The 25,637-nt window shown below is 48.5% G+C and overlaps 2 protein-coding genes across 3 annotated transcripts in view; one reads left to right on the plus strand and one right to left on the minus strand.

Moving 5' to 3' along the window:
• FBXL6 (F-box and leucine rich repeat protein 6) overlaps nt 1-25,637 on the minus strand; it is a 173,768-nt gene that overhangs the window by 115,881 nt on the left and 32,250 nt on the right. The gene's annotated exons all lie outside the window — the stretch shown is intronic.
• BOP1 (BOP1 ribosomal biogenesis factor) overlaps nt 1-25,637 on the plus strand; it is a 65,610-nt gene that overhangs the window by 1,638 nt on the left and 38,335 nt on the right. The window contains exons 2-3 of one of the 2 annotated variants that reach the window (XM_079984306.1): nt 283-468; nt 8,303-8,422. In XM_079984306.1, the coding sequence (XP_079840432.1) occupies nt 283-468; nt 8,303-8,422 (306 nt within the window). Of the gene's footprint in view, nt 1-26; nt 469-8,302; nt 8,423-25,637 lie in introns of those variants that run through there. The other variant, XM_079984305.1, reaches the window with a different exon arrangement.

The following is a 25,637-nucleotide window of genomic DNA, read 5'->3' on the forward strand; positions in this document are numbered from 1 at the left end:
AGTCATATCTGAATGGCAGGGTATAAATTTCCAGTGCCCAAGGCAATTATTGGAAGGACGGTAATTAGTGATTGTCTCTGCAGCCTATTGACATCACAAGTGATGCTTGTAGCGTTGTTTGGGAAAACCTTTTGGCCTACAAGGGGATGGTGATGATGATGATGATGATTTATTAAATTTCTATGCTGCTTTTCATCCGAAGATCACAGGGTGGCTTACAATATAGGGATTTGACACCGCTGCTAGTACACTCTTCTAATGCTTTCTGTTTCCTTCTGGCAGCCTCTCTTCATTCTTCCCCTTGAGGAGCAAGAAGGGCAAAGTGATGATCTGACAGACAGTGATGAAAGTCTATTCTCTGGACTAGAGGATTCTGGGAGTGACAGCATCACAGAGGATGAGGAGGAAGACCACGACAGTGGGGTCGAGGAGAAGTCAGAAGGCGCCTTGCCCCCTGAAAATATGCTTGTAAGTACAGTCATACCTCAGGTTAAAGTTGCTTCAGCTTGAGCATTTTCAGGTTATGCTCCGCGGCAACTCAGAAGTAACGGGATGTGTTACTTCCGGGTTTTGCCGCTCGCGCATGCGCAGATGCTTAAAATGAGGCGTGTTACGTTCTGCTCAGGATGCGAACGGGGCTCTGGAACGGATCCCGTTCGCAACCAGAGGTACCACTGTATAGAATACTCTGGAGTGCTGCATCTATGGCACTGTGTCTTTAGGTGATTCTTTCCATGTAGCTTTTCAGGAGGGAGGTTCTGGACAAAGAAATCACATATTCCTTCAGTGGCAGCGCTTCCGAGATTCAGAAACTCATGCTGGTAGCTTCGAGAACACTGTCCCACCATCTCGTCCTCTGCCGTCCCCTTCTCCTTGTGCCCTCCATCTTTCCCAACATCAGGGTCTTTTCCAGGGAGTCTTCTCTTCTCATGAGGTGACCAAAGTATTGGAGCCTCAGCTTCACAATCTGTCCTTCCAATGAGCACTCAGGGCTGTTTTCCTTCAGAATGGAGAGGTTTGATCTTCTTGCAGTCCATGGGACTCTCAAGAGTCTCCTCCAGCACCACAATTCAAAAGCATCCATTCTTTGGCGATCAGCCTTCTTTATGGTCCAGCTCTCACTTCCATACATCACTACTGGGAAAACCAGAGCTTTTACTGTACAGTCCTTTGTTGGCAAGGTGATGTCTCTGCTTTTTAAGATGCTGTCTAGGTTTGTCATTGCTTTTCTCCCAAGAAGCAGGCGTCTTTTAATTTCGTGGCTGCTGTCACCATCTGCAGTGATCATGGAGCCCAAGAAAGTAAAATCTCTCACTGCCTCCATTTCTTCCCCTTCTATTTGCCAGGAGGTGATGGGCCCTGTTATGTATTGAAGTTCTCACCCTGCCCTCCAGGAGTATCATGTATATAGTTTTCACTCAGGTCCACGTCAGTTATTTTAGGCGGGAAACCCTGGGTTGTTGTTGCTACAATGTTGACAGCCGGCTACCTATAAGAGCAGGCTGGCTGAGCTGTTTGCTGTTCAGTTCTGTTCTGGCCTGTGAATAAACAAGAGTTGTTTGAAGAATCGCTGTCATCTGATATGTTCACCCACAACCTAACAGGCCCAGTGGCCATTATCTTGGTTTTTTTGATGTTGAGCTTCAGACCATATTTTGTGCTCTCCTCTTTCACCCTCATTAAAAGGTTCTTTAATTCCTCCTCACTTTCTGCCACCAAGGTTGTGTCATCTGCATATCTGAGGTTGTTGATATTTCTTCCGGCAATCTTAACTCCGGCTAGGGATTCATCCAGCCTTTTCTCCCTGTGCACCCCCAAATGCTCCGGAAAGTGTATTCTCGGGGTGCATGGAGGCTGCAGGAGAGAGCATGAGGAAGAGCCATTGTGCAAACGGGAGTATTGTGCAGTTGGAACAGCAGCTTTGGATACAGCCCTGTGTGAAGCATGCACAGGTCTCCGGTTGCTAAAAGGTATTAGTAAGCCAAGAGTTTTCAGTTCCTTTGGTTTTTTTAACATTTCAGTTACGTCTGGAAGGGGTGCGGAAACTTCAGCTCAAGGTCCTCATTCCCTCATAGGCAGCCTTCCAGCAGTCACATGCTAATTGTGGGTGAAGCAAAGAATGTGACTTAGCTTTGTATTCTCTAGCCATGCAAAAGTAAAGGAAAGTGCACACACCTCCATCCAGGCCAGGAAGAGGCATTAGCACATTCAAGGACACGTTCCAGCCAGGAGGGTGCAGAGGAGGGCAGGTAAGGGGTGTGGCCTGTGGACAGTCTCAAGGACCTATCAGAGAGGTGGCAAGGGAGGAGCTCAACTTCTCTACCATGGATATAAAGGAAATATTTGCATTTATACAAGTATACCAATTTGTTTTTTACGTAACATTTAAATCTCAATAAGTATGCTTTAATTTCTCTTCTCACATATTTTAGATTAAATATGTGTGTTGTATTGGTACAAAATGTTTAACATGGGGTATCCTTTTTAGTTTTACTAAATACAAGTAAAATGTGCTAAATTAGATTACCGTAGATTCTGGCGTATTAGGCGACTGGGCGTATAAGACAACCCCCAACTTTTGCTGTTCAATTTTAGAGTTATAGAGTTTGATCGCTGCCAGGGGCAGAGCGCACACCCCTCCGCTGCCTGTGCCGTCACAGCAGCAGCAGCCTCAGGCAGGCAGGCAGGCAGGTGAGCGCCGCACTCGGAAGAACTTTCCACGTCCCCTTCTGTGGGGAAGGAGGAGGAGCAACAACGGCAGACGGGGTGCCTCTGCTCACTGGCTCCCTCTCCTCCTTCCCAATGCGTATACCCGGCGTATAAGACGACCCCTGACTTTTGGGGAGATTTTCCAGGGATAAAAAGTCATCTTGTACGCCAGAACATACGGTACTCTCTAGAGGGCATCAGAAAATATCCCAATGTGAACTAAAATATTATTGATGCAAATTATCCTAATATGCCCTGGGGCGTTTTCCAGATCAAAATTTTCTGGAAGACCTATATCACTGTCACATTGCAAGGTATCTTCCTGAAAAAGCAAAATAAACGGCTTTAAATAAATAGCAAAGCGAACAAATTTATATGCATGTTCAGAGAGAGAGAGAGAGATCCTCAGTGAAAGAACTCTGTTGCAACCTGGATGGGCTTTTCTCCCATTGAATATAAAATGTGCTTCCCTAGGGAAGAGCAGGGATGTGTTATTCTTGGTAAGGATATACTGAGGGGAATTTCCCCCCTGACATAATCATGCAGATACCTAAAGGAGAATCGACAATTGCCATTTATGTTTTATCCATGGTGTTTTGATTTTTTAAAGCCACCTTTAGTCCCGTTTCTGGGGAAAAGGTGGGATATAAATAAATGTTGCCATCCCCAATAGCTACTAGCCATGATGATTGTGTTCCACCTCCGCTGTCCAAGGCAGTAGGCCTATTAATACTCTTAATATTGGGAACGGCAGGTGTGCAAAGTGCTGTTGAATTCATGTCCTGCTTGCCGGTTTGCCACAGGGATCTGGTCACCGTGAGAACAGAATGCTGGGCCATTGGCATGAAGGAAATTCTTGTATCTGCTGAATCGTCCAACGTTCTGCTTCATGTCACACTCATGAGTTCCAACGTTGTGTGTGAGAGAGAAAAACTTTTCTCTGTCCACAACCTCTATCCCAGACATAACTTTATAAATTTCTTATTGCGTCCCTCCTTACTCACCTTTTCTCAAAATTAAAAAGTCCCAGACACAGCAACTTTTATTCATAGGGGACTCAATCCATCCCCTTGATTATTTTGATGGCTCTTTTCTGAACCCTTCCCTTTTTGATATGAAGTGACTAGGCAAGCTTTTGAATATGTGGATTGATGTGCTTACTTGAGTACTGTAACTGGTTTCCGACAGGTTGGCATATTTGCATTCCCATATTTGCACTCCTATTAGGACTCCCTGATATGTTGATCTGTGAGGCTTTGCTGCTGTCCATGATCCGGCCTGTTTTGCCTAAGAGAACATGTCAGTGCCTTTCATGCTCTGGCCTTCCTGTTGCAGCTGAGCTGAGCAGCTGCTTTTGGCGTGTGGGGCTCCCTTCCCTCTCCCAGCACACAATTTTCCCTCTGGCTTGGCTTTAGACAGTAAGTTTCTTCGGTGTCAAGAGCCTGATGCTCTGTGCATTGTAAATAAAAATAATAGCAAATATATAGATATATATATGCGCAAGGCCTCTCTGCTTCTGTCATCAGCCTTATTCATCAGGGCTTGGCAGTCAGTCAACTTGGCAGGGATCCTGGGGAGCATGAACGTGTAGAACGGAATAGACAGCCATCAGCCGCCGATGGAGATGGAAAGCTCCTGTGCGTGCTGCAGCTCTGCCGCGTGCTCCAAAGTTGGGAATTCTTCTATATTGTTACTGGTGGGTCTCCTTCCTCAAGGCAGAACCTCCTCTCTTGTGCATAGGAGCAGGAAGAGGTGGAGGAAGCAAAGGAAGACGCTTCACCTAGGGCTTAATAAACTTCCCTTGATTTCGCTGGCTCAGGAGGGATAAATTTGTGATAAATAGATGATTCTTTGTCCCTGGAAGGCTGTCTTAAGTTGCAAGCATGCACAATTCTGTGGAGTGTTCAGACACAAAACAGCGGGAGGCAAGGCAGTTTCATCTTTGGAAAACTCTGGCAGGCCTTCAGCCGCAGTGGCCAGCTTTTGCCTGGGTAGTTCATTGGGCGACAGGCTGCTGGCCTAAGGAGCCTGGGTGCCATTTCTGTTCTGTTGTGAAGCTGAAAGGTTGGCCTTGGGCACATCCTTGTCTTAGCTTAACCTATCTCACACAGAGTTAGAACTGTAGAGGCAATATGTGTGTGCTGGCCTTAGCTCCCTGAAGGAAGGGTAGGATTCAAGTTTCAAATAATGAAGAGGGCACTCGACTTCACAGACCTCCGAGGAAGCCGGGTGGTAAGGAAGAGAGGAACTTGCATCCCTCTAACCTTGGCAGGGAGGGAGCTTGGTTCTCTTCCAGTTGGCATTGGAGAGTTGCATGGGACCAGCATCCTCTGCACAGAGGAGCTCAGTCCTGCTAGTCCTGGATTTCCTTGGTGATGCCCCAAGGTGCCAAAGAGAGAACTGAAGAAGCACTTGTAGGGCTTCTGACGGAAAGGCATTTGCCATGTTAGAAGAGTTTTCATGGTGGTCAGTACAAATGTAATAAATATTGCAGCACAGTTTTCAGATTAAAGGAGTCATACAGACGGTTACCGAAAAGCAGAGAAGAGTTGCAGAACAGGCCCTTGCGTCACCCGTTCAAGAACTGAACTCTCTCAGTGGCTTCCATGGTGAGTTTTCATCACCAGCCAGTGCTTCTCACCTGGCCACAAGCATTGCTGAATCAGCAGATGCAGGCACAGCGGCTCACAGCCTGACCTCTTCATCTCGGAAGCCCTGGCTGCCGCAGCTGCTGCAATTACTCCTTCCGATTGCTTTTCCTGGCTGTCTCTCCTGCCCCCTGCTCCCCCCTGCACATTCCTTTTGGAGTTGCATGCTGCCCTCTGGTGGCCTCTTTGCCCACCTTCCTGCAGGAGATTCTGAACTGACTGCTCAGGGCAGGAAGCGAGGCCCCGTTTTGTGTCCATTTATCAAAAATGCAGAGAGTGTGGCTGTAGAAAAATCCAAGAACAAGACTGCTGTGCAAGAAGGATGGTTCCCAGCATGTATCCAGGCTAGCTGTCACCAAGGGAATTCTTTTATATGCCACTTGATAAAAGCTGCTTGGGAGAACCTTACACTTCATCTCACCTAAGCTGAGAGCCCTACCCGACATCTGAGTCAGGAGGGTGGCACAATATTGCCCCTCCATCTTGAAAATGAACAAATGAGAATCAAAGCGTGAGCCTTGGAATGTTCTGCCAGAGGAGAAGCACTGGGTGGTGTTGTCTGAAGAGCCCGCACCAGCCTGCCTTGTCCTAGCTCTCTTCCAGCTGATTGCCAGAGGGACAGGAGCGCAGCAACAGGAAGGGAAGCTTGGTCATTCTAGGGGCGCTTTGGACTGTGGGTGTCTCCACAGCAGCATTGCTCCACATGTCTTGTTCTGGAGGTGTACTGAGAGGCAGCTCTGGTGCCTGTAAGGGATGAGGAACTGGGCCAGTCTTGCTAGGCCAGGGTGCCCTTGGCAGTGACCCCGGGCCTCCTTGGCATGACCTGGCAGGTCGCCAGGGTGGCTTGCTGCACCAGTGGCCCATTTCTGCAGCATGGGGCTCTTCTCCAAGCTCGTGGAGTGTTGGGAGGAAGGAGAATTAGGGGGGGAGAGCGGGAGAGACAGACAAAACCTTCTCAATGCCAAAAGCCTGGGAAAAAACTTACCTCCGATCTCCTTTTTTCAAAGACTTTAATAAAGCCTTTGTTTTTGCTGTAATCCCATCTTCTAGTTGGCCCTGTACTTTCTAGGCCCCCAGCCCCACTTTCTCTCCTTGGCCAGAAGGGTGGAAGTCAGAGAGGGGGGCAGAAAGGGCTGTGCTATGGGTTGTGTACAGCAGAAGGTGATCACACACTGTGCAGATTTTACTGCTCCCAGGAGGGGTGCTTTGTAGGGCTGCTTTTCTGATTATTCTGTCCAATCCTCCGGTAAAGCCCACTCCAGGCTGGGTCCCCTCTGAGCGGGGGAGGAGGGTGAATCTCTTTAACAGGGAAGGATGTGCAGTTCTGCCTGCACCCGCACGCCAGGCCAAGGCGTAGGTGCCGTCTGGAACGCCAGGCCCGTGGGCTGGAATCTGGCTGGGGCTGGATCCTGTCCTGTCTCAGATCCTAAGAAGAGCCCTGATGGACCAGACTATGGTGGTTCCATCTAGCCCAGCCTCTTCTTGCCAGGAGTGGCCAGCCAGATGCCTTCAGGAAGCCCACAAACACGGCGTAGAAAGTAGGAGCCTTCTCCTGCTGTTATTGTATATGCAGACGCCTGCTGCCTCTTAGCTCATGGCTGCTGATAGGCCAAGCCATCTAAATTACTGAAAGTTGCCATTCTGTCCATGCGTAAAGCATAGACATGGAAACTGCTTGCTGTGTCATCTGGGGTTTCCACAGTATGCTCTAGGTAAGCCTTCCCAAGAAAAGTGCCCTCTGGCTGCTTTGGACTACAACTCTCAACTGCCCTAGGCAGCATGACCAGATGATGCTGGGGCTGATGGGGTTTGTAGTCCAAAACAGTGGGGGCTCCCACCTTGAGGAAGGGTGACCTATATGCAGAATTGCCCCTCTACCTCCCTGATTTTACATAAGGAGACGGCCATCACGGGATCCTCTGACAACTAACTTGGGGGATTCATTCTGCATTCTGCAAAGAAATGCTTTCTGTTGTCTGTCCTGGATCAGACCAATGGCCCGTCTTGTCCAGCATCCTGTTCTGACAGGAGACAGACAGACGCCTGCAGGCAGGACGTGCGCAGAAGAGCCCTCCCCCCGCCCCCCGTGGTTTCCAGCAACTGGTATTCCTTCAGCAGCCTCCCAGGTGTGGAGGTGGAGCATTGCTTTCATGGCCCCTCCATCTGTGGAGGCAGAGAATAGCCTCCATCACGACTAGTGGCCATTGAAAGCCTTTTTTCATGAATCTGTCTAATCCTCACTTAAAGGCATCCAAGTTGGTGGCGAGTGAGTTCCACAGTTTAACTATGAGCTGCATGAATAAGCACTTGGTTTCATCTGTCCTGAATCTTTGAACATTCAACTTGATTTGATGCCTGCAAAGTTCGAGTGTTATAAGAGAGGGATAAAACTTTTCTCTGTCCACTTTCTCCATACTCAAATATCTGTCACATGGGACTGTCACACGGAAGAGGGGGCAAGATTGTTTTCTCCTGCCCCGGAGGGTAGGACTCAAACCAATGGCGTCAAGTTACAAGAAAGAGATTCCAACTAAACATCAGGAAAAAATGTCTGACTGTAAGAGTTGTTCAACAGTGGAACAAACTCCCTTGGAAGGTGGTGGTTTTTAAGCAGAGCTTTGATGGCCATCTGCCATGGATGCTTTAGCTGAGATTCCTGCCTTGCAGGAGGTTGGGCTGGATGACCCTTCCAAATCTACGCTTCTGAGATTCTCCTGGGAGAGGGTGGCTGCAGGTCTCAACTTTGTGGACTGTAACGATTTCTTTTTCATGCCAGGATCTATGTAGTAGAAGACCTTAGCCCATAGCCCGAGGGAGGGAGGCCCTCACTACACTGAGTGTTCATTGCTGGCCATTTTGTGTAGTTTGGGAGGTCTCCCATGCAATTGTGTAAGACACACAGCCTCTCCATGGTAACTCTTTCTGCCATCCTGCTTGTCTTTCAGGCTGAAGAGGTTTCCAAGAAGAAAATGCGATCGCACTGTAAGATCAAGGGCACAGAACACAATCCACAGGAGGAGCCACTCTTGCAGAATGAATATGTGGAAGACAGCTCCGATGAGGAGGTAAGGTGGTCTCCTGTGTTAATCTGTGGGCAGTGATGGCTTGCCAGGGCAGCCTAGGCAATGCTAAACAAATCAAGGTCTCCTGCTCTTTGAATGAAAAGTGAGTTGGCTCCTTGTGTTTCGGTGTTTCCTGTGTGCTTTTTCAGCCCCTGCTGACCCATTTTTTCTGTCATATGGACATTTGGCGGCATGGGTTACACTGATGTTTGTTCTTTACAGAGGAACTGGTGGTGTTGGGGGGAGGGGAGAGAGAGAGAGAGACTGACAACATCCTGCAAGAAGCTTAAGAGCAGCGAATGAGGCTGTTAGTCACACACAGGGCCCAGAGAGGTGGATTATGGGGTGGCTCCAGGGCAGTGAGAAAAAGGCTGGAGGAGGGGGGACAATTAGGTTGGCTTGTGCCTGCAAAGTTGCAAGAGGATGTGTGTGGGATTTGAGGCAGGAGGAGGACCATTGTTTACCTTTCCTCAGGCAAAATGTAAGAGGCTGCATTTTTCTGGGCTCATGGTCTGAGGAAGAAAAAAACCTGATGGTTTAGTGTTGAACGCTAAGTAACTGGACTAAATTCCAGGTGAATGAGGAAGGTAAATGGTGGTAAACACAAGAGGAAAATATTGACAACGCTGAAGAGAGGATAATTGGATAGGCGTCACAGCAGAAAAGGGTCTGGAGGTTACAATAGGTAATGCACTTCGAATGAGCCCTTGATGGTCTTGTTGCAAAATTGCCAAGACCTCTTAAAGTTGTATTCTTTATTATTATTAACTTTCTATACTGCCCTTCATCCAAGGATCACAGGGCAGTTTACAATATAAAAACACAAAAATACATACCATTGTGACAAACAAAAACAACACCTCCCCTCCTCACACACGCAGTTTAAAAGGCCGTAGATTGCTTAATTATCCAAAGGCCTAGGAGGAGAATGTTTTTGCCTAGTGCCTAAAGATATGTAACGAAGGTACCAGGCAAGCCTCCTTGGGGAGAGCATTCCTCAAGCGGGGAGCCAGCCCACAGACCTGCCACAAAAGACGCGGATTTCAGGGGACCAGGTCAGGTCATATGGGCAGAGGTGGTTCTTGAGAAGTTGCGGAAAGTTCAGAAGTATGCAAGGAAATAGGGAGGTCTCTGAGTTTGAGACATTGGGGCAGAATTGTTCCATGTTGACTGTTGTGGCCTGAGTGTCATGTAGCTCTGGTGAGTCACATGGACACAGCTGTTTCTCCTTGACAGAATCAGCACAAGGAGGTGGCTTTTTTTGTTTTGTTTTGGTTTTGTTTTTACAAAAGTCTGCTCTGTAAGACATAATTGAATTATTTGTTGGCATTTTAGTTGAAGAAGACAGGGATTTCCTTGCTGCCTTTGTCATTCTTGTGGAAACATCTGCTCTGAGTATTGCAGTGGAATAACTTGTTAGTTCCTTCTCAGCAAGCAGAATGTGGGTCAGCATTCCTAACCTCCTGTCACCTCCCGTGTCCTTGAACTCTCTCAGTTTCTGGCTGAAGGACAGGAAAGCTCCCTCCCCATTCCCCTGTCCCACCAGCCTGCCATTGGTTCTCTCCAGTTCTGCTTTCTCAACCAGCAGCCTGATCTCTTCCCCACAATGCCTGCCACAACAGCATTAGCACGGCCTGTCATTCCTTTTTAGCAAGCGTGTGGCTGCATTTGCAACTGCTTGCCTCCAGTTCCCATTCTTCCACCCAGTCTATCAGATTCCCTATGTGGTAGTCCCAGTCTAAGCAACGGAAGCACCTTAAAGACTTGCTTAAAGCTGGCTGGGTTCGTCTTCTGTGAAGCAGGAAATGAGGGACATCGGGGGGGGGGGCAGGTTTGTGGATGTTGTCAATCCAGAGAAGGACCTGATAGTGTTTACTAATACCCAAGAGCTGGATGGTAAAGAGTGCATTCTGGAAGGTCTTCCTATAACTTTAAGAGAGGCTATTTGAATCAGCAGCCAGTTAGGAAAGACTTGGGACAGGCTTCCCTATCAAATTCTCGTGTAGCTTTTAGTCAGTCAGAGCTAGCTGCCCAGGGTGACACAGAGGAGTGCTGCTTGCATATGGTGTTGTCTGAGTGGGATGATTATTTGGGGAGTCTGAGTGGGTGAGGCCACAAGAGAGCAGGGGGCTTGGACCTGGACTTGGCATCCCAAGGAATGAAATCCCTGCTTGCCTTTCTGACCCAGCAGAGTCATGCGTTCAGGGCATCCACAGACTAGAAGCCCACCTGGTCTGGAGCGGGAGCTGCGGAAGTGCCGGGTCTGGAATAGAGATTGAGAGCGTAATGAAATATATGGCCATACAAAACGCACGCTTGTGTAATGTCTCGAGCATTACCCAGGGACACAGCTCTTTCATGTCTGAATCCAAGGTCTCTCCCTCCCCAGCTGGTCCTATTTCAGGGCCCCATTGAGGGGAGCACTGATTCAGAACCTGTTGACATCAGAGAGTCTTCCAGTGGCTTTGTTCCTGCCTCCCTCTCTTTCTGTAATTGCATTTATCTCTCCTCCAGAAGAGTCTTGATGCTGCTGCTTCCTGTGCCCAGGACGTGCGCTTCTCGCTGTGCATTGTAACCCCGAGGCACACGCTTGCTCCCTTGAACTCTAGATTGGCAAGGCCAGTGTCCCCAGTGCTTCTGGTTAGAGACGCAAAGCTTCGGGTAATTAAAGTCCCTCTATCTTCAGGCATGAGGACTGGGAGCCCAGAAGGTTGTTTCAAAGAGCCTAAGGACACAAATTGAAAAACTCAGGTTTAGCAAAGAGCTTTGTACTCCTGATAGGTTGGAACTTAGAAGTGTGACAATCCCTGCTCTGGAGTCTTCCAGCCTACATTCAGAAGAAAAGCTTGATGATCACACTGAGGATAATAAAATGGGCGTAAAAACCCAGTGATGGAAGCAAAGGATGAGCTTCACCACACAACCCACTCAGTTACCCTCTGTCTCCTGCTGGGGAAAATGGGACTGGCCCCCATTGGAAACAGGATGCTGGGCTTGCTGAACCCGTAGCGTGACTCAGCCTGGCAAGTGTCAGATTGTGAGTGGCTTGGCGCCTGTCCTGCGCAGCTGCAGGCTTGGCAAAGTCCTCCTTTGGGGATGGGCATAGAACGGAGGCATGGGGAGAATGAGTGGAATGAGTGCGCGCGCACTCCTACGGAGGAGCTCTGCTTCCTTTCCTCTGTTCCGCCATCTTTCCTCTTGGTTTCCCCAGCCTTCCCCTTTCGGATCTGCCCTGCCCTGGGCTTTCTGTCTGGGCACATTCCTCTACCCATTTCCAAATGGAACGGCAAGTGGAGGTGTTTTGCTATGAGGTCATGGATTTAAAAAGAGAAGCCCTTCTAGGTTTGCAGTTTGTCTCCTTCCCAGGGCAATTCTGTCCAGCTGGATGATTGTTCTTGCAGCTGTGCCACTAAGTGTTACCAGCCAAAGCAGCAGCGAGGAGAGCTGGCAATGGGTCTTTGCTCTTTGCTGGGCAGTGCCAAGGCTTGCAAGGCAGAAGGTGTCCTGCCAGAAGAGGTGCCTTTTCCAGAGGCAGCAGTTGGGTGCAGCCCTTTCCCCTCACCCCCTGGATGTGCCTGGCTTGTGAGGTTTGGCCCGGCCGGGCAGCGTCCTGTGGGGACGGGAGGCTGGCCCCAGGAGCCTTGGCCCAGGGCCTGGCTGGGACGAAGTGTGTTATCCACATCTGTGATTGTACACATAGGTATGCAGTTTGGGATCTGGTGCAGAACTGTCCTCTGATCTCTTGCAGTTTCCAAACTTGGGGCCGAGGGGAAGGGATCCAGGGGGCGTTCACAACTCTTGGTTCTTCAGTCCTGCCTACAGACCCAGTATCCCTCTTTTCCATGCCCTTTCCTCCTGGCATAGCCCTGTTTCCCTTCCTGATTATTTGCAAACCTGGTTCCTGTCTGCATCATAGAGGTAGCAAGGTGAGCAGAAGGCAGTGAAAGTGTGCAAATTGCTGAGTTGCCTTGTTGGCAGCAGAACTGGGCTTCCTTAGCAGAGAATGGGGTGGGGAGGGATGAGTCTGCTTCCTTTCCGGAGCATGACTGCCGTACTAGCAGTGTTGTGGCTCCGCTCCTGTTCACCTGCCTGCCCCCTCTGCAAGCGCTGGTGCTTCTCCCCTCTACGCCACCCCATCTTCGCCGCCCTCCTGGCCTGCGTGGGTTTGTGTAGCGAAGACTAGCAAGCAGCGGAGGGAGGCCCACACGGCTGCTCCTGCACGGAGCACAGACTAAACTTCCTCCTACTGAGCTCCTGCTCAGTTGGCAGCCGCCGGCGTTGGGCCTGGCGTGCCGCCCAACTCCTTCTCTACCGTGTGTTCTGGGAAGAGACACAACAAAATAAATTGGTTTCCTGGCGTGGCCTGGCTGGGCCGTCCCGGATAAGGCAGCTCTGCTCGCCTTGCCTCCTTGCAGCAGCGCCTTGGACCGTCTCCCACTGCACCCCCGCTTGGCTGCAGAGGTGGCTGCTGCACAGTGGGGAGAGCAGAGGTGCCGCCTGTGCAGCTATGTCCCCGTCAGGCGGAGGGCTGGAGCTGGGGAAATCCCCGGCCCCCTTGCTCTTGTGCTCCTTCCCCTCCCTGCCCCCCCCAACACTGCCTGTGTGTGCCGCACTTGCTTGCTTGCTGGGCAGACCGAGCGTCCCTCCCTCCCGCCCCTTCAGCTGCCCGGAGATGAATGGCCGGGAGCTGGAGAGGCTGTCAAGGCCTCGCTGGGAGGAAGCAGTTTGGGGCTCTTGTTTGGTTCTGCTTCCTCCCACAATGACTATTCCATATGTCGGTGGATAATGAATGACGGCGCGTTGAGTGCTCCTCCGCGAGCCAGCGGCTGTTCCAAGCCCACTTCCCTCCTTCATGGTGCAGCTGACCAGGAGGTGGGTGGCGGGGGGAGAGTGTGCAGTGCCTGGCAGGATGGAGGGAGCTCTTCTTTCAGTAGCTGATTAGCTGAGGGAGGGGGGAATCATTCAGAATGTGCTCCTGGCAGGCGGCTTCTTGAACTCACTGCGCCACGAGCGGGCATGGCTTCCCAACCCACCAGTGCTCACAGCTGCTTCGGCCTTCCCTCCTGCAAATGATGTGAAGCTCAGCAAAGCTGTCTGTGAATGTCTGCTTCTCTGCCAGACCCACGGCAGAGGGGACATGCTTTGAGGTGCTGCTGCTGCTGCTGAAATCCATGCCAGCACTTTCTCCCAAGGTTGAAAAGCTGACTGGGTGTCTTAGCCGCATGTTAGAGGGGAATCGACAGGGCTTCATCCAAGGGCTGCAGTCCTCTTCCTTCTGTGTAGGGAGCCACTGCTTTACACTCAGAGTTAATTATCAGTCTTTGCTCATACCAGAGTTGCTTTGACAAGACTTTGAAGGGGCTTAAAGGAAAACACAGCAAAGGGTGGCAGCTCTGGGGCACAGATTCTCCAAAGGCTTAATCTGCCTTCCCCTTGAGAGTCATGGAAAGTTGCCAGGGGAGCCCTGAGGTTCTCTGTGGCTCTTCCCAGTTAGTGACTTTAAGTGTCCTATGGTAAACATGCCTTCCCCAACCTGGTGCCCTCCTGATGTTGTTGGACTACAGCTCCCATTAACCCCACCCATCATGGCCAGGGATGATGGGAGCTCATATCCACCAGCACCTGGAGTACACTAGGTTGGGAGTTGCTGTGGTAGCCTGGTGTTCACTGGAATGCCTCACAAAGTCTGTTACTCCTGGCAAACCCCTTGAACCCTGGACACAGTTCAGTGCTGCAGCTTCACTGGTGCAAGGGACTTCCTCTCCCTCTCTTCCCGCCTCCCCCTGCCTCTCAAAATAAGCTCTGGACTGTTGAGGGACCATTGGGAGCAGATTTTGGGGGCATATATGGGTTGGGGAGAGGAAGAAGCAGAAGTGTCATTGGATGCAACCCCAGGTGTCTTCCATGTGTGCTTATGCAGAGACCAATAAGGAAATGAAGGCTGGGCTTGAGAGTGGGACTGGGCAGCCACCAGGAGTAAGACCAGGGCTCAGCAAACTTTTTCTTTCCCCGCCCCCCCCCCAAGTGGAATTAGAAGGTTAAATTAACATTCTAAGTTAAACTAATTTAAGAATGTATTGTATGTGTATGTTTGAAGTTAAATCTGTATTGAGATTAATGAATTTCAATAAAGAATTTTTTCATCCAAAAACAACAGCAACACTTTTTCCACTATCCCTCAGACCTTGTGGGGGGGGGGTGGACTAGATTTTGAAAAAAAATTATATGAATGAATTCCTATACCCCACAAATAACCCAGAGACGCATTTTAAATAAAAGGACACATTCGGCTCATGTAAAAACACGCTGATTCCCAGACCGTCCGCAGGCTGGATTTAGAAGGCGATTGGGCTGGATCCGGTCCCCGAGCCTTAGTTTGCCTACCCATGAGTAAGAGGAAGATGTAAGGGCAGAAGGTTTTTTAGCTGCTGGCTGAGAAAGCTGGATGGCCATTCTTTGTCACATGGACCGCACCCTGCTCTCCATGTGGAAGCCCCCAGGATTCGAGCATCCCCCACCCACCCACGCCCCACATTTATTTCCCCTGGGGCATGAGAGTTTGCTGGGGTCTCCTGCAGCCCTGCTTGCTCTGGGCTACTTCTGAAAGGAGGCCCTTCCAGGTGTAATTTGCAGGGTTCTTAATGCAGAAGGAGTCCGTGTTGGGGGAGTTGGGAGGGAAGCCATTCCATGAGCATCAGCTGTGGAGAAAGTAGAATGCCTTGGGCAGGAGGTGCAGGAAACAGGAGGGAATCCTGCAGAAAGGGCTGTGGTGACGCCACAGGAATGAATGTGATGCTTCAGGAGAGCTGGATTCTGGCCCTCCTCGCCCCGCTGTCGTAGAGAGGGGAGCTCAGAACTGGGTGTAGCGAGCATATTTAAAGCCTGGGGAGAAAATATGGTTTCTTAATCTGGAGGCTGTTAAACCAGGCTCTCCTCAGTGTGCAAGGGAAAGCAAAGCATAATGAAGAAATCATGCCAGCAAATATGATGCAGGAGAAATGGGCACAGAGTCACGCCGAGGAATCTTTTGAAATGCCTTTGGGAGGCATATCAGACTCCGCTGAGCTGGTTGGGATTCCAGAGTTTCAGCAGGGAACAGGCAATTGAGATCCCACTCCTGAGTTTGTTTGGCTTCCGCTTGCCTCTGGATAGATGATTTTCCTCCTGCTGGCAATAGGGAAAGGCTTAAGGCTCTGCCACCTCATGGATCTTCTACCACCTCATGGATCTGGTCCCCACATGTTTTCAAGGCTACCCAAAGAAGCCTGCTTTTTAAAATTGTATTTATTTGAATTTATATTTGCCTTTCACCACTAGGTCCCAGGGTGGTGTGCATTTATTCATTTAAAAAATCACTTAAAATCATACTTTAAACACTAAGATTACTGCGGCTTTCACAAGTCTCTGCAGTTGGTCTTCTTAACCCAATATGAGATGTTGTGCTTTTTCACTGCTTGCATGGAATTGCAGAATAGACACAGCCCTGCAAAGCTCAACCTTTTGCTTTTCATACAGATAGTAGTCACATCTGGGTTAGATTACGGCAGAGTACTGTATGTGGGATTTCCCTTGAAAAGTGCCTTGGTTAGAATTGCTATCATTATTTAAACGTATATGCCACCAAAAGACCATAGGGGGGTTTGCAATACAGAAAACAAATGTCAGTGCTTAACATAATAGCTGTACAATATAAAAATCAAAACAGGTGTAGAAATACAATTATAATCATAAGAGTTCCATAATAAAATGCAGATTTTCACTTTTTCTAAATATATTCTACCAGTCGTGTTTAAGTTGCAATTCCTTCCACTTTGTTTTTGGCCCCAGTTCAAGGTGCTGGCTCTTACCAATAAAGCCATCGAGGACTTGAGACCCTCAGGGCATCTGAAGGATTGCCTCTTCCTGCCTGGACCTGCCTCTCAATTGTTCTCATCTTTGGAGGGCCTGTTCTGCCTTCTGCCTTGAAGGAGACAGGGCAGAGCCTTTTCAAGGGTGACTGCTCAAAGGAGGTGAGACTGGTCCATTCTGTGACCTTTTCAAGAAGCACAGGAGGCATTCAGGGCACTGGAATCTTGCTGGCTGTGGGTTTGTTTTAGTTGGTTTTACTCTGACTTCTTAATGGTTCCCGGTTTTAATTGTACTGGAAATGTAATTGTTGGAAGTCTTGAGTGCCTTCTTTACTTTTTATATATAAGCACAGTTTAAAAAAACATTAGGGATCTCTGTGTGGGTATAGAGAACTGGTGTTCAGGACCAGCTCACTTATAACAAAAACCAGCCGGAAATGGCAAGTAGGCAGCCACAGGACCTTGGCTGGTGCTAACAGCATTGAGGAGTGATGGGAGAGACCAGCAGTTGGAGGGGGGTGGAGGTTGAGACTGGAGGGGCTGAAGAGGGTTAGCTAGATTAGGGGCAGGTAGCAAGGAGGGTCTGAGGAGACTGACTAGGATGCTGTGCCAGCAGCAGTAGGCAGAGTCATGGATGGTGGCACCTCCTGAGTTTGGGCAAGGAGCTGCTTGAAAAATAGGTTGTATTTGCTGTGCAGTGTGAAACATAACCTGCAGGGATGACTGAAAACCACTTTTTGCTTTGACTTCCCAGACCCAACAGTCAAGAGCAGCGCCCAAAATTAGCAGATGCCAGTTGCATTTTGCGACTGGCAGCCGGCCTTTTGCAACTGGATGGAGATGCCACCTTTGGCTCCTAGCATCTCCACCTACCTGGCCGGGTGATTCAGGGGGTCAGCAGGGTAGTGCAGCAGCAAAAGACGCGTCTGTTGCTACTGCGCTACCCCGCCAAATAGCTGGTTCACCTGGTAGCGCAGCAGCAGCAAAAACAAAGATATGTCTTTTGCTGTTTTGCTAGTCTACTGACCCCCTGAATCACCAGGCATCAATTTTTTTTAAAAAAAAGTTTGCTGCTACGCTACCAAGTGAATCAGGTGTTTGGCGGGGGGTAGCACGGTAGCAAAAGAGGTGTCTTTTGCTGCTTCCCTAGCCTGCTAATCCCCTGATTCACCCAGCGGCAGACAAATAAAAATAAAGTAAAACTACTGCTATCTGTGTTTTAAAAAGAAATCCATTGAAGAAAGAAAACTGTTGACCAGGCATTCTGTTTTTATGCCCACAATCCAGGTCCCAGGAGCCATATGGCTCCTAACTTTTGTATCCCAGTTTCTAATGCTGGAAGAGAGAACATTGCAGGCATGGGTTAAACCATTCAGAAACCAAATCCAGCCTTGTTTGTTAACTGTGTTCATAAGCTGCCCTAGAAGAGAGTTCTCAAGGCCCCTGATGAGAGAGAAAACCATTGACAGCTCCAGCCTGGTTGGCCGCTGTGAGAACAGGGTGCTGCACTCGGTGGGCCAGGGGCCTGATCCAGCTCGCTTGTCTTTTGTCCTTCTGCCTTGGGCTCTCTCTCTCTCTCTCTGTGTGTGTGGCTGGCATTGGAACCCAAGCCTTGTATGCTGCCTCCTGGGCTTCGCAGGGGTGTTGCAAGTGGGCATCTTGGGCTGCTGAGGGCTTGCTTGTTCGTTTCAGCTTCTGTCCTATCCTCTGAGCACACGGCAAGGCCCAGCATGCATGCCAGCCAGAGGAAACCAGGGTGGCTGGGTTATTGGGCAGTGGTGGGCAGACTGCTTTGCCTGCTGTTGCCCTCAGAGAGGTCAGTGCTGCCTGGCATCCTGCTGTGGTCCAGCTTAGCCACTTGGCTGACGTATCACCGCCTGTGTGCAGACGCCGGCACGGCAAGGAAGCCCAGCGGCCCTTCTATTTTGGGCTCTCCAGGCAGAGAGCTGCCCTCTCTCTCGGCTTGGGGCTGGGTGTGGTGTGAGGCCCCCCTGCCGAAGAACGGGTGTGGGTGCCCTCATAAAAAGAGGGAAGGAATTACTCTGTCTTCTGGCCTCCCCCAAATTGATTTTTGAAGTGTTTGCATAGAAGTGTGTTATGTGGGAGGAAAAAGAGAGGGGGTTGGCAGGGAGAGCTTTTTTTATCCTGGAAAAAATGACATCAGTGAATAGTTGAAACGATCATCTCTCTCTCTCTCTCTCTCTCTCTGACCCAGAAAGGGAGAGAAACCCACAGCAGCTTTGAGGTGAGGAGTGGAAACTTTCTTTCCATTTATTTTCCCCCTCTGTGCGCTGGGTTCGTCTCGGCTTACGGCTGCCCTTTTGGAGGCAAGTTTACCTCCATTCCGCCGGGGTCTGCTGGGATTCCTGCCTTGCTGCCGGAACCAGAGCTCCAAAGAGGAAGGAAAGTGGGCTTAGTCAACCCAGCCGTGTCTGGTGCTGTCGGCACCCGGCTGCTGCTGCTGCTGCTGCTGCTGCTTCTGCTGCTACTTGCCTTCTCCAAAACTCCCAGCGCATGTTGCAGAAGCTCAGCAGGGCTGCTTTCTGAGAGCTGCACTCCACGGGCCATTTCTTCCACCTGTGCAGTTGTTAGAAGTGATGAATAGCTACGGCCTTCTCAGTTCATAGTACGAGACATCAGGTGTCCCCTAGAGAGGTTATGCACAAATGTGGTCTCTGGCCATCACAGGTCTCTTTGTGGTGACTCTGGTTGTCCAAGATACTGTGAAAGATTTCTCTTCTTCTCCAGGCCAGGGAACATAGCCTTGCAAACTATGGAGAAAGAATAAGCAGGGTGGATTTGATTTAAATCACAATTTAAATCGCTAGTCAGTAAGACTTGATTTAAACCACTAGTCAGTATGACTTGATTTAAATCTTTCTTTCTTTTTTTTACAGAAAGACTCATTCTTACTGGTATAATCTTAATATTGACAACCAGATGAAGGTTTCATTTTTGGAATAATAAATTTTCAGAGTAGTTTTTACAGTTACATCAAAAATCACTGATTTGGTTATACTATTAGAAATACACAGACAGATAATTATGAAATTATTGTGAGGCTTAATAAGTTAACTGTTTATATTTGGACAACTATTCTGCTGTACTTTATTGGAAGGAGAAAAATAATCATTTTCCTTAATAACAATTTATTTAACTAAAACAATAACATTATAAAGCATATGTATTCATGTTTGTAAACTGATGTGGTTAAATGGTTTTTTTAAAAAACAACAACAAAAAACTTAAAACAAATCCTTATTTCCTGATGAATAGCCTTTGGACTATAATGTAACTTAAATAGAAAATTATCTTTAGAAAGATTTTTTCCACCAAAAGCATTTTATTTTAAAAATCCGATTTAAATCAAAAGAATCCGATTTTATTTATTTATTCATTTTAAATCATTGATTTTTATCCACCCTGAGGAAAAATCTGGTCCTGTACCAGGATCTTTGGCGGTGCCTGCATTCTCTCCCATCATCCCTAGTGATGGAGGCACTTGGAAGCAGCAGCAGCGGTGGTTCTCACTTTGTGGTTGTCTGCAGAGCCCACCGTGGCCAAGGTGCCCCCCTCAGCTCCCAAATGCCGCCACTGGGGGCTGCTCATTGGGCTCTAGCACATTGCAGTGCCTTTTCAAAGTTGGTGCTTCCCTGCTCGTGGAATGCACTCCCTGGTGAGGGGCGTCTTTCTCCCTCATTATTTACTTTTTGGAGGAATTTAAAACATTCCTGTTTACCCAGGCATTTGATGATACTAAAAGATACTGTTTCTGGAAATACTGAGTTCACTGGTTGAGAATTTTAAAAACTTTTTTAGAATTTGTTTCAAAATGTTTTTATTTCCTTTTGGAGGGAGAATACATAAATAATTCCTTTGTACATCCTGGTTGGGTAGGAACCACAAAACTGGCCAATTACCATGAAAATTCAAGATTTGTGGACTTCTCATTCCTGGAGCCCATCCTAGCTACTACAGTTTGAAGAAGAATTCTGTGGAACTTGAAAGCTTGCAAAATGCATTGTAAACTTTGGTCCTAAGCATCATATTAACACAGCCCATTTTGGTGTTAGTAAAGTAGATTTCATTTCTTGCTGCAATTAAGAGAAGTTGGTGCTTCATTAGAAAATGAAGGGGCACCGTTGCTCAACGGAAGGGTAATGAGTTGTTGTAACATCTACATCTTCAGAAATGGGTTGTGAAGTTGGTAAAGCGGATCTTAGGGTTGGAGAGGGCAGACCAGTGGGTTGCCCAGGTGTCTGGTCTCCAGCCAAAGCTGGGGGCATTGTGAAGCCCTTCAGAAATACTTTGGTTGCTTCCCACATTGCCATTCAGCCACATGCTTGTCTGGGGGGCGGGGGGGCGGCAGCTGGTGGAGACAAAGAGACCCATCAGTGGGAAATGATGATAAGAACAGAAGACCCAAGTTCTTCCTTTTCTGCTTGGAGAGCTTATGGGCAGTGAGATGATGGATCCCGGTGGCATGGAGATGAGGAGGGGCAAACCTGGCAAAGACCCGATCTCCTTTTCCTCGGTAGGTGAGCCTTGGGCTGCCTCCCGTCCACGTGCATTTGTGTACATTCCCGCAGCAGGGAGCTCTCCTCGCCATGCTCAGGAATGTCTTGGCACCAGGGACGATGCTCCGATGCTTGAGCCCCACGTCATCCTGTCCTCTGCCCGTCTTTCCCCCCAGGCTGCTGCTGCGTGCTGTGGCTGCTACGTTGGTTTTAATTTACACCCAGCATGAAGTATTTTATTTTTCTGGAAGGCAAAGGTAGGGTTTCAGAGTTCCTTTCCCCTCAGTTTAATTGAGCTTTAATGAAGATAGATCCAGAAAGATTTCTCAGGAAGAAAAGCAGTTCCTCTGCAGGGCTGAGACTTAAGGCTAGGAATTCACTCGTCATCGGATCGGCTAGACGGGAAGATGCCAGCTCATGGGTACTTATTATTTTTATGTGAAAAGGAGTAGACAGTCCTTGTTGATTTCAAATAGGCCTCAAATCTGGAGGCAATTGCAATCGCTTTTGACAGTGAAAGCCATGAGATATAGTTCCCCAACTCAAGAAATGATAAACCTTTAGGAGGGAAGGCACCACAAATGGTGCGCCCACACAAGTGAAGCTTGAAAGTGCAGTAATGGATCTGCCCTTGTTCCAACCTCCATGCTTGAGAAGAGAGTCTAAATTTATGTGGCAAACTCTTGAACGTGGAAAGTGCCCTCAGTGCAGCTAGCTCGGTATTGGCTCTCCAGGATTTCGGGCACAGCTCTCTCCCAGCTGTTACTGGTTTCTACTTGTGATGGAACTGACGGCAGTGGAAGGAACTGCCGAGAGCCCTGGGCATCCTGTCTATGGCACTCTCTTTGCTTCTCACCTGCTCCATTTCCCCATTCTTTCGGGAAGAAGCATAATATCGGCCCAACAGGGTCATCTTATAAAAGCTGAATGTTGGACAATTCAGGACAGACTCGCCACTCCCACTCAATGTAGTGGTGGCCACCAGCTTAGCTGGATTTAAGAGAGAATTTCATCAGATTCATAGAGGATGACTACCAATGGGTCCTAGTCTTGCCTGCACAGTATGAGAAGCAGTCGGCCTGTGAATGTCGGTTGCTGAGAATCGCTGCTGTCGCACTCCAGTCCTGCTTGTGGGCTTCCCAGAAGAGGCAGCTGGTTGACTACTGTGAGAACAGGAGCCTGGGCTAGAGGGGCCAGCTTTGGCCTGATCCAGCTGCAGCCAAGCTCTTCTTACATGAGTAAGAGCTCTTTGATTGTGGCACCTGTATCTTGACGTTTGTCGCTCACAGCGGAGGTGCCAGGTTGCAAGCGCAGTTCCAGCGCCTCATCTTCTTTCACTCCCTCCCTTCCTTATGGCTTTCTGGGGTCAACAGGGCTGAAGAAGGGGCCTCTATCCAGATCCCCTCTCTCCCAATTTGCCCACACCCAGGAAATTTTTGTATCTTTCCTTTGCTAGAGTCAGGTTTTCCTATCACAGAAAAACAGCAGTTTTTCTCATTTGCACATTGCATGCAGATGGCAACCAAAGACCCGCGTCCGGATGTGAAGCCCTCTTTTCCATAGATAGGCTGCTGAGGGGGCCAAGCCCCTCCCCAGAGTGAGAAAAATGGCTGTTGGGGCTGTTGGCTGCAGGGCATGATTTGGAAAGTTGCCCGCCTTAACCTTAAACTCCTAAAACAGGTCCTTGCCTTCATGAAGGTTGCCAGAGGAAACCTTTAAAAGATGAAGGGAGGAAAAAAATCACAGAGCTGAGGACTGTCAGAGCATCTTGACTCTGGAAGAGAACTTGGGGGGGGGGGGGAGAATGGAATTCTTAGAGCAGAGTTACAACTGCATCAAGAATCTCATCATACAGTCTTTAACACAGATAAAAAATGATCCTGGGGGAAATTGGAGAATTGATTTAAAAACAGTAAGGTGGAGCTCAACAAATCTGTAAAATATTATGTATGGGAAGGAGAAACCAAATAGTAGACTTGGAAGTGGCAAAAGGCTGTCTAGTCCTCTTCCACCCACCCACTCAAAAGACGCCTCCCAAGCCCACACAGTGCAGGAGCTCAGAGCAGACAGAAGGTGCCCTGAGCAAAGTGCTTTGAGAGCAAACGGCTCCAGATGTCTCAGGCACACCAGCCAAGCTACATGCTGCGAAGAGAGAGAAGCACTTTCCTCTGCTCATCGGTTGGTCTGCAGAGGGTTCAGTCCTGCTGGCTGCTGCTTTGTGTTGCCCTCACGAATCAACATTGGCTGGTGTGGCACATGGCTGCCTATTAGTCACTTGACATCCTCATGATACCCACCTGTCAGAGTTGGCCCGCAGGGGTGGGGGGAGATAAAGGCTTGGTCTCCTGGGCCAAAGAGGTTCCCCACCCCTGCTGCAGCTTGACAGCTGCTGCCCCCAGTGTTGTTAGGACACAGGCCTCTTTCCAAGTCACTGTGGCTGTGAAGCTGATGCGGCTTGCTCTGTGAGATAGAGGATTCCCTGGTGGTTGTACAGGCGTCCGATGCCCTTACTTGAAGGAGGATGAGACATCTGTACCTCCACCCCATGATGTTGTTGGACTCCAGCTCCCATCAGTGTTATGGTCAATGGTTGGGGATGGTGATGAGGCGAGTCGTAGTCTGGAGGAGCACAGCATCTGGAAGGCCACAGGCTCCCCACCCCAACTGTAAGCAAACATCCCAAATGAGAAACACCTGCGAAGACTCAGGGACCTCCGGTCTATACAAGTTTGGGGTTGGGTCTCTGTGGCAGATGCACAGTGTTATATGCAGGGTTCTGCTCCTCGTGAATGTGTCCTCAGCTCTGTGGTTTGCCTTCCTCTGCTCTGGAATTGCAAAGAGGCCTGCAGCGTTGCTTTGATGGTAATCTTCGTTGTTGCTACAGTTCTGCCATGGAGTCTTGGCAAGGCTTTGAGCTCCCTCCGTTTGCTTGCTCTGCCTCCTGAAGGAAATCTTTCTTTAATGGGCTTTTCTGCAGAGCAGAGCAGAGCCTGTGTTTGCCTAAGCAGGAGGGATATTGACATGGAAGTCTTGGCAGCTTCTCTCTGACAGTTTTCTGGGATTCTGGGCTGCCTTGTTACACTTTTGGAGAGTTAGTGTGCGCTTGTGTCGTTTCAGCATTCTGGAGGGGCATAGGCCAAGGCGAACTTTTGTCACCTTTACTGTTTTCCTATGTCCAGTGCCTCTTAGCCATTTTGACTCATCCACAATCTGTGATCCCACCTGATTACTAACATTGCATGCAGAGAAAGTGCACAAGAACAGAGGAAGCTGCCTCATGCTGAGTCAGAGCATTGGCCCATCCAGCTCAGTGTTGTCTGCACTGACTGGCAACAACTCTCCAGGCTTCTACGCTACTTGGAAGTGCCAGAGATTAAAGCTGGGACTTTCTGTGTGGAAATCAGATCTTCCAGCACTAACTTTTGGCCCTTTCCTGAAGGTGAAAGCCTTGGTGCTTTGAGAGGGGTAAAAGCAGGAAGATGATAATTCTTCCAGAACATAAATTACTGCTTAAGAATGGCACCAGTCACGGCTGTGTGTGTAAGTTCTTCTGAGAGGCAGCCAGGAAAGCAGAGGGATGGGCACGTGCACAGGCTCATATCCCTTCTCAGCCATGACCTTGGGACACCCCATTATCGCTTTGCCACCATTTCCCACCTGTAAAATGGGAAGAACAATGGCTCACTTGGTTGGTGTGTTGTGACAAAGTAATAATAACGGCTGCAGCAAGGCAGTTTGTGAAGTGCTTGATTGTGATTGAAAAGGAGAAAGTAATTAGTCTGCTACTGTTAGAAGACACAAGATCTACCCACCCGGGAAGAATGGCAGATGAAGGTGATGGAGTACATGGAACTGGCTGAGATGACTGGCAGAATCCGGGACCAAGGAGAAGAGTTGGTGGAAGAAGATTGGAAAAAAATTAAAGTTTATCTTCAAAAATATTGCAAAATTAAGGATTGCTAGAAAAATGTTGGAAAAAGAAAATTATGTGGTTTTAGTAGAAATGACATAAAGGATTAAGTAAAAATGAGTTGGTGAAAGAGAGAATGCAAAATTATGGTATATTAAGACAAATTATTAAGATAAAAACAAGGTTGGAAGGATTTGCTGAAATAATAATTTGAAATAGAATACAAAAATGGGAAGGTGTGAGGAGGTCAAGGAAATAAGTAAAGGAAAGAAAGCTATGTAAAGGTTCGATTTGTTTTTTTGTTTTTTTAATTGATTGTATTTTTTCTGTCTTTTTTATTTTTCTTTTTTCTCTATTTTTTTGTTACCTTTAAAATTTGAATAAATATTATTTTTTTAAAAAAGTCTGCTACTGTTAGAAAGATGTGAACCACTCTGATTCTGATTTGATTCTAATTGATTTTGATTTTAATTGATTGCTTGATTTTATCTTGATGTGTTATATAATTGATGTTAGTCACTCTGAGCCCAGTTTCGGCCAGGGAGGGCGGGGTATAAATAAAAACTATTATTATTATTACTATTATTCAGGCTTAGCTACCCTCCAGCTTTGTGCTGCCTCAGGACCCAACTGTGATTCTGCCTTGCTTCCTCCTCGTTCTGGGGAAGGGCAGGGAAGTTTGCTTACCCACCCAGTTTGAGGCTGACAGAGGGCTGTGCTTCATCTGTGTCTCTTATAACCTTTAACAAGCTGGGCCTGGTTTGCACAGAAGCAAGATCTGGGTGGTTCCTTTATAAGGGAGCTGTGGAGGATGGTGGGGGGGGGGGCAGTGAGCAGTTTTTACCCCTGGACTGCACAGTGTTGGAAGGCGCCCTGGGTACCTTTTCCAGTGAGAACATGCAACCTTGGGGGTGGCAAGTCCTTTGCCAGAGAGATGCGTGTGT

Source organism: Podarcis cretensis (assembly GCF_951804945.1).
Source record: "Podarcis cretensis genome assembly, chromosome: 7".
Taxonomy (NCBI): domain Eukaryota; kingdom Metazoa; phylum Chordata; class Lepidosauria; order Squamata; family Lacertidae; genus Podarcis; species Podarcis cretensis.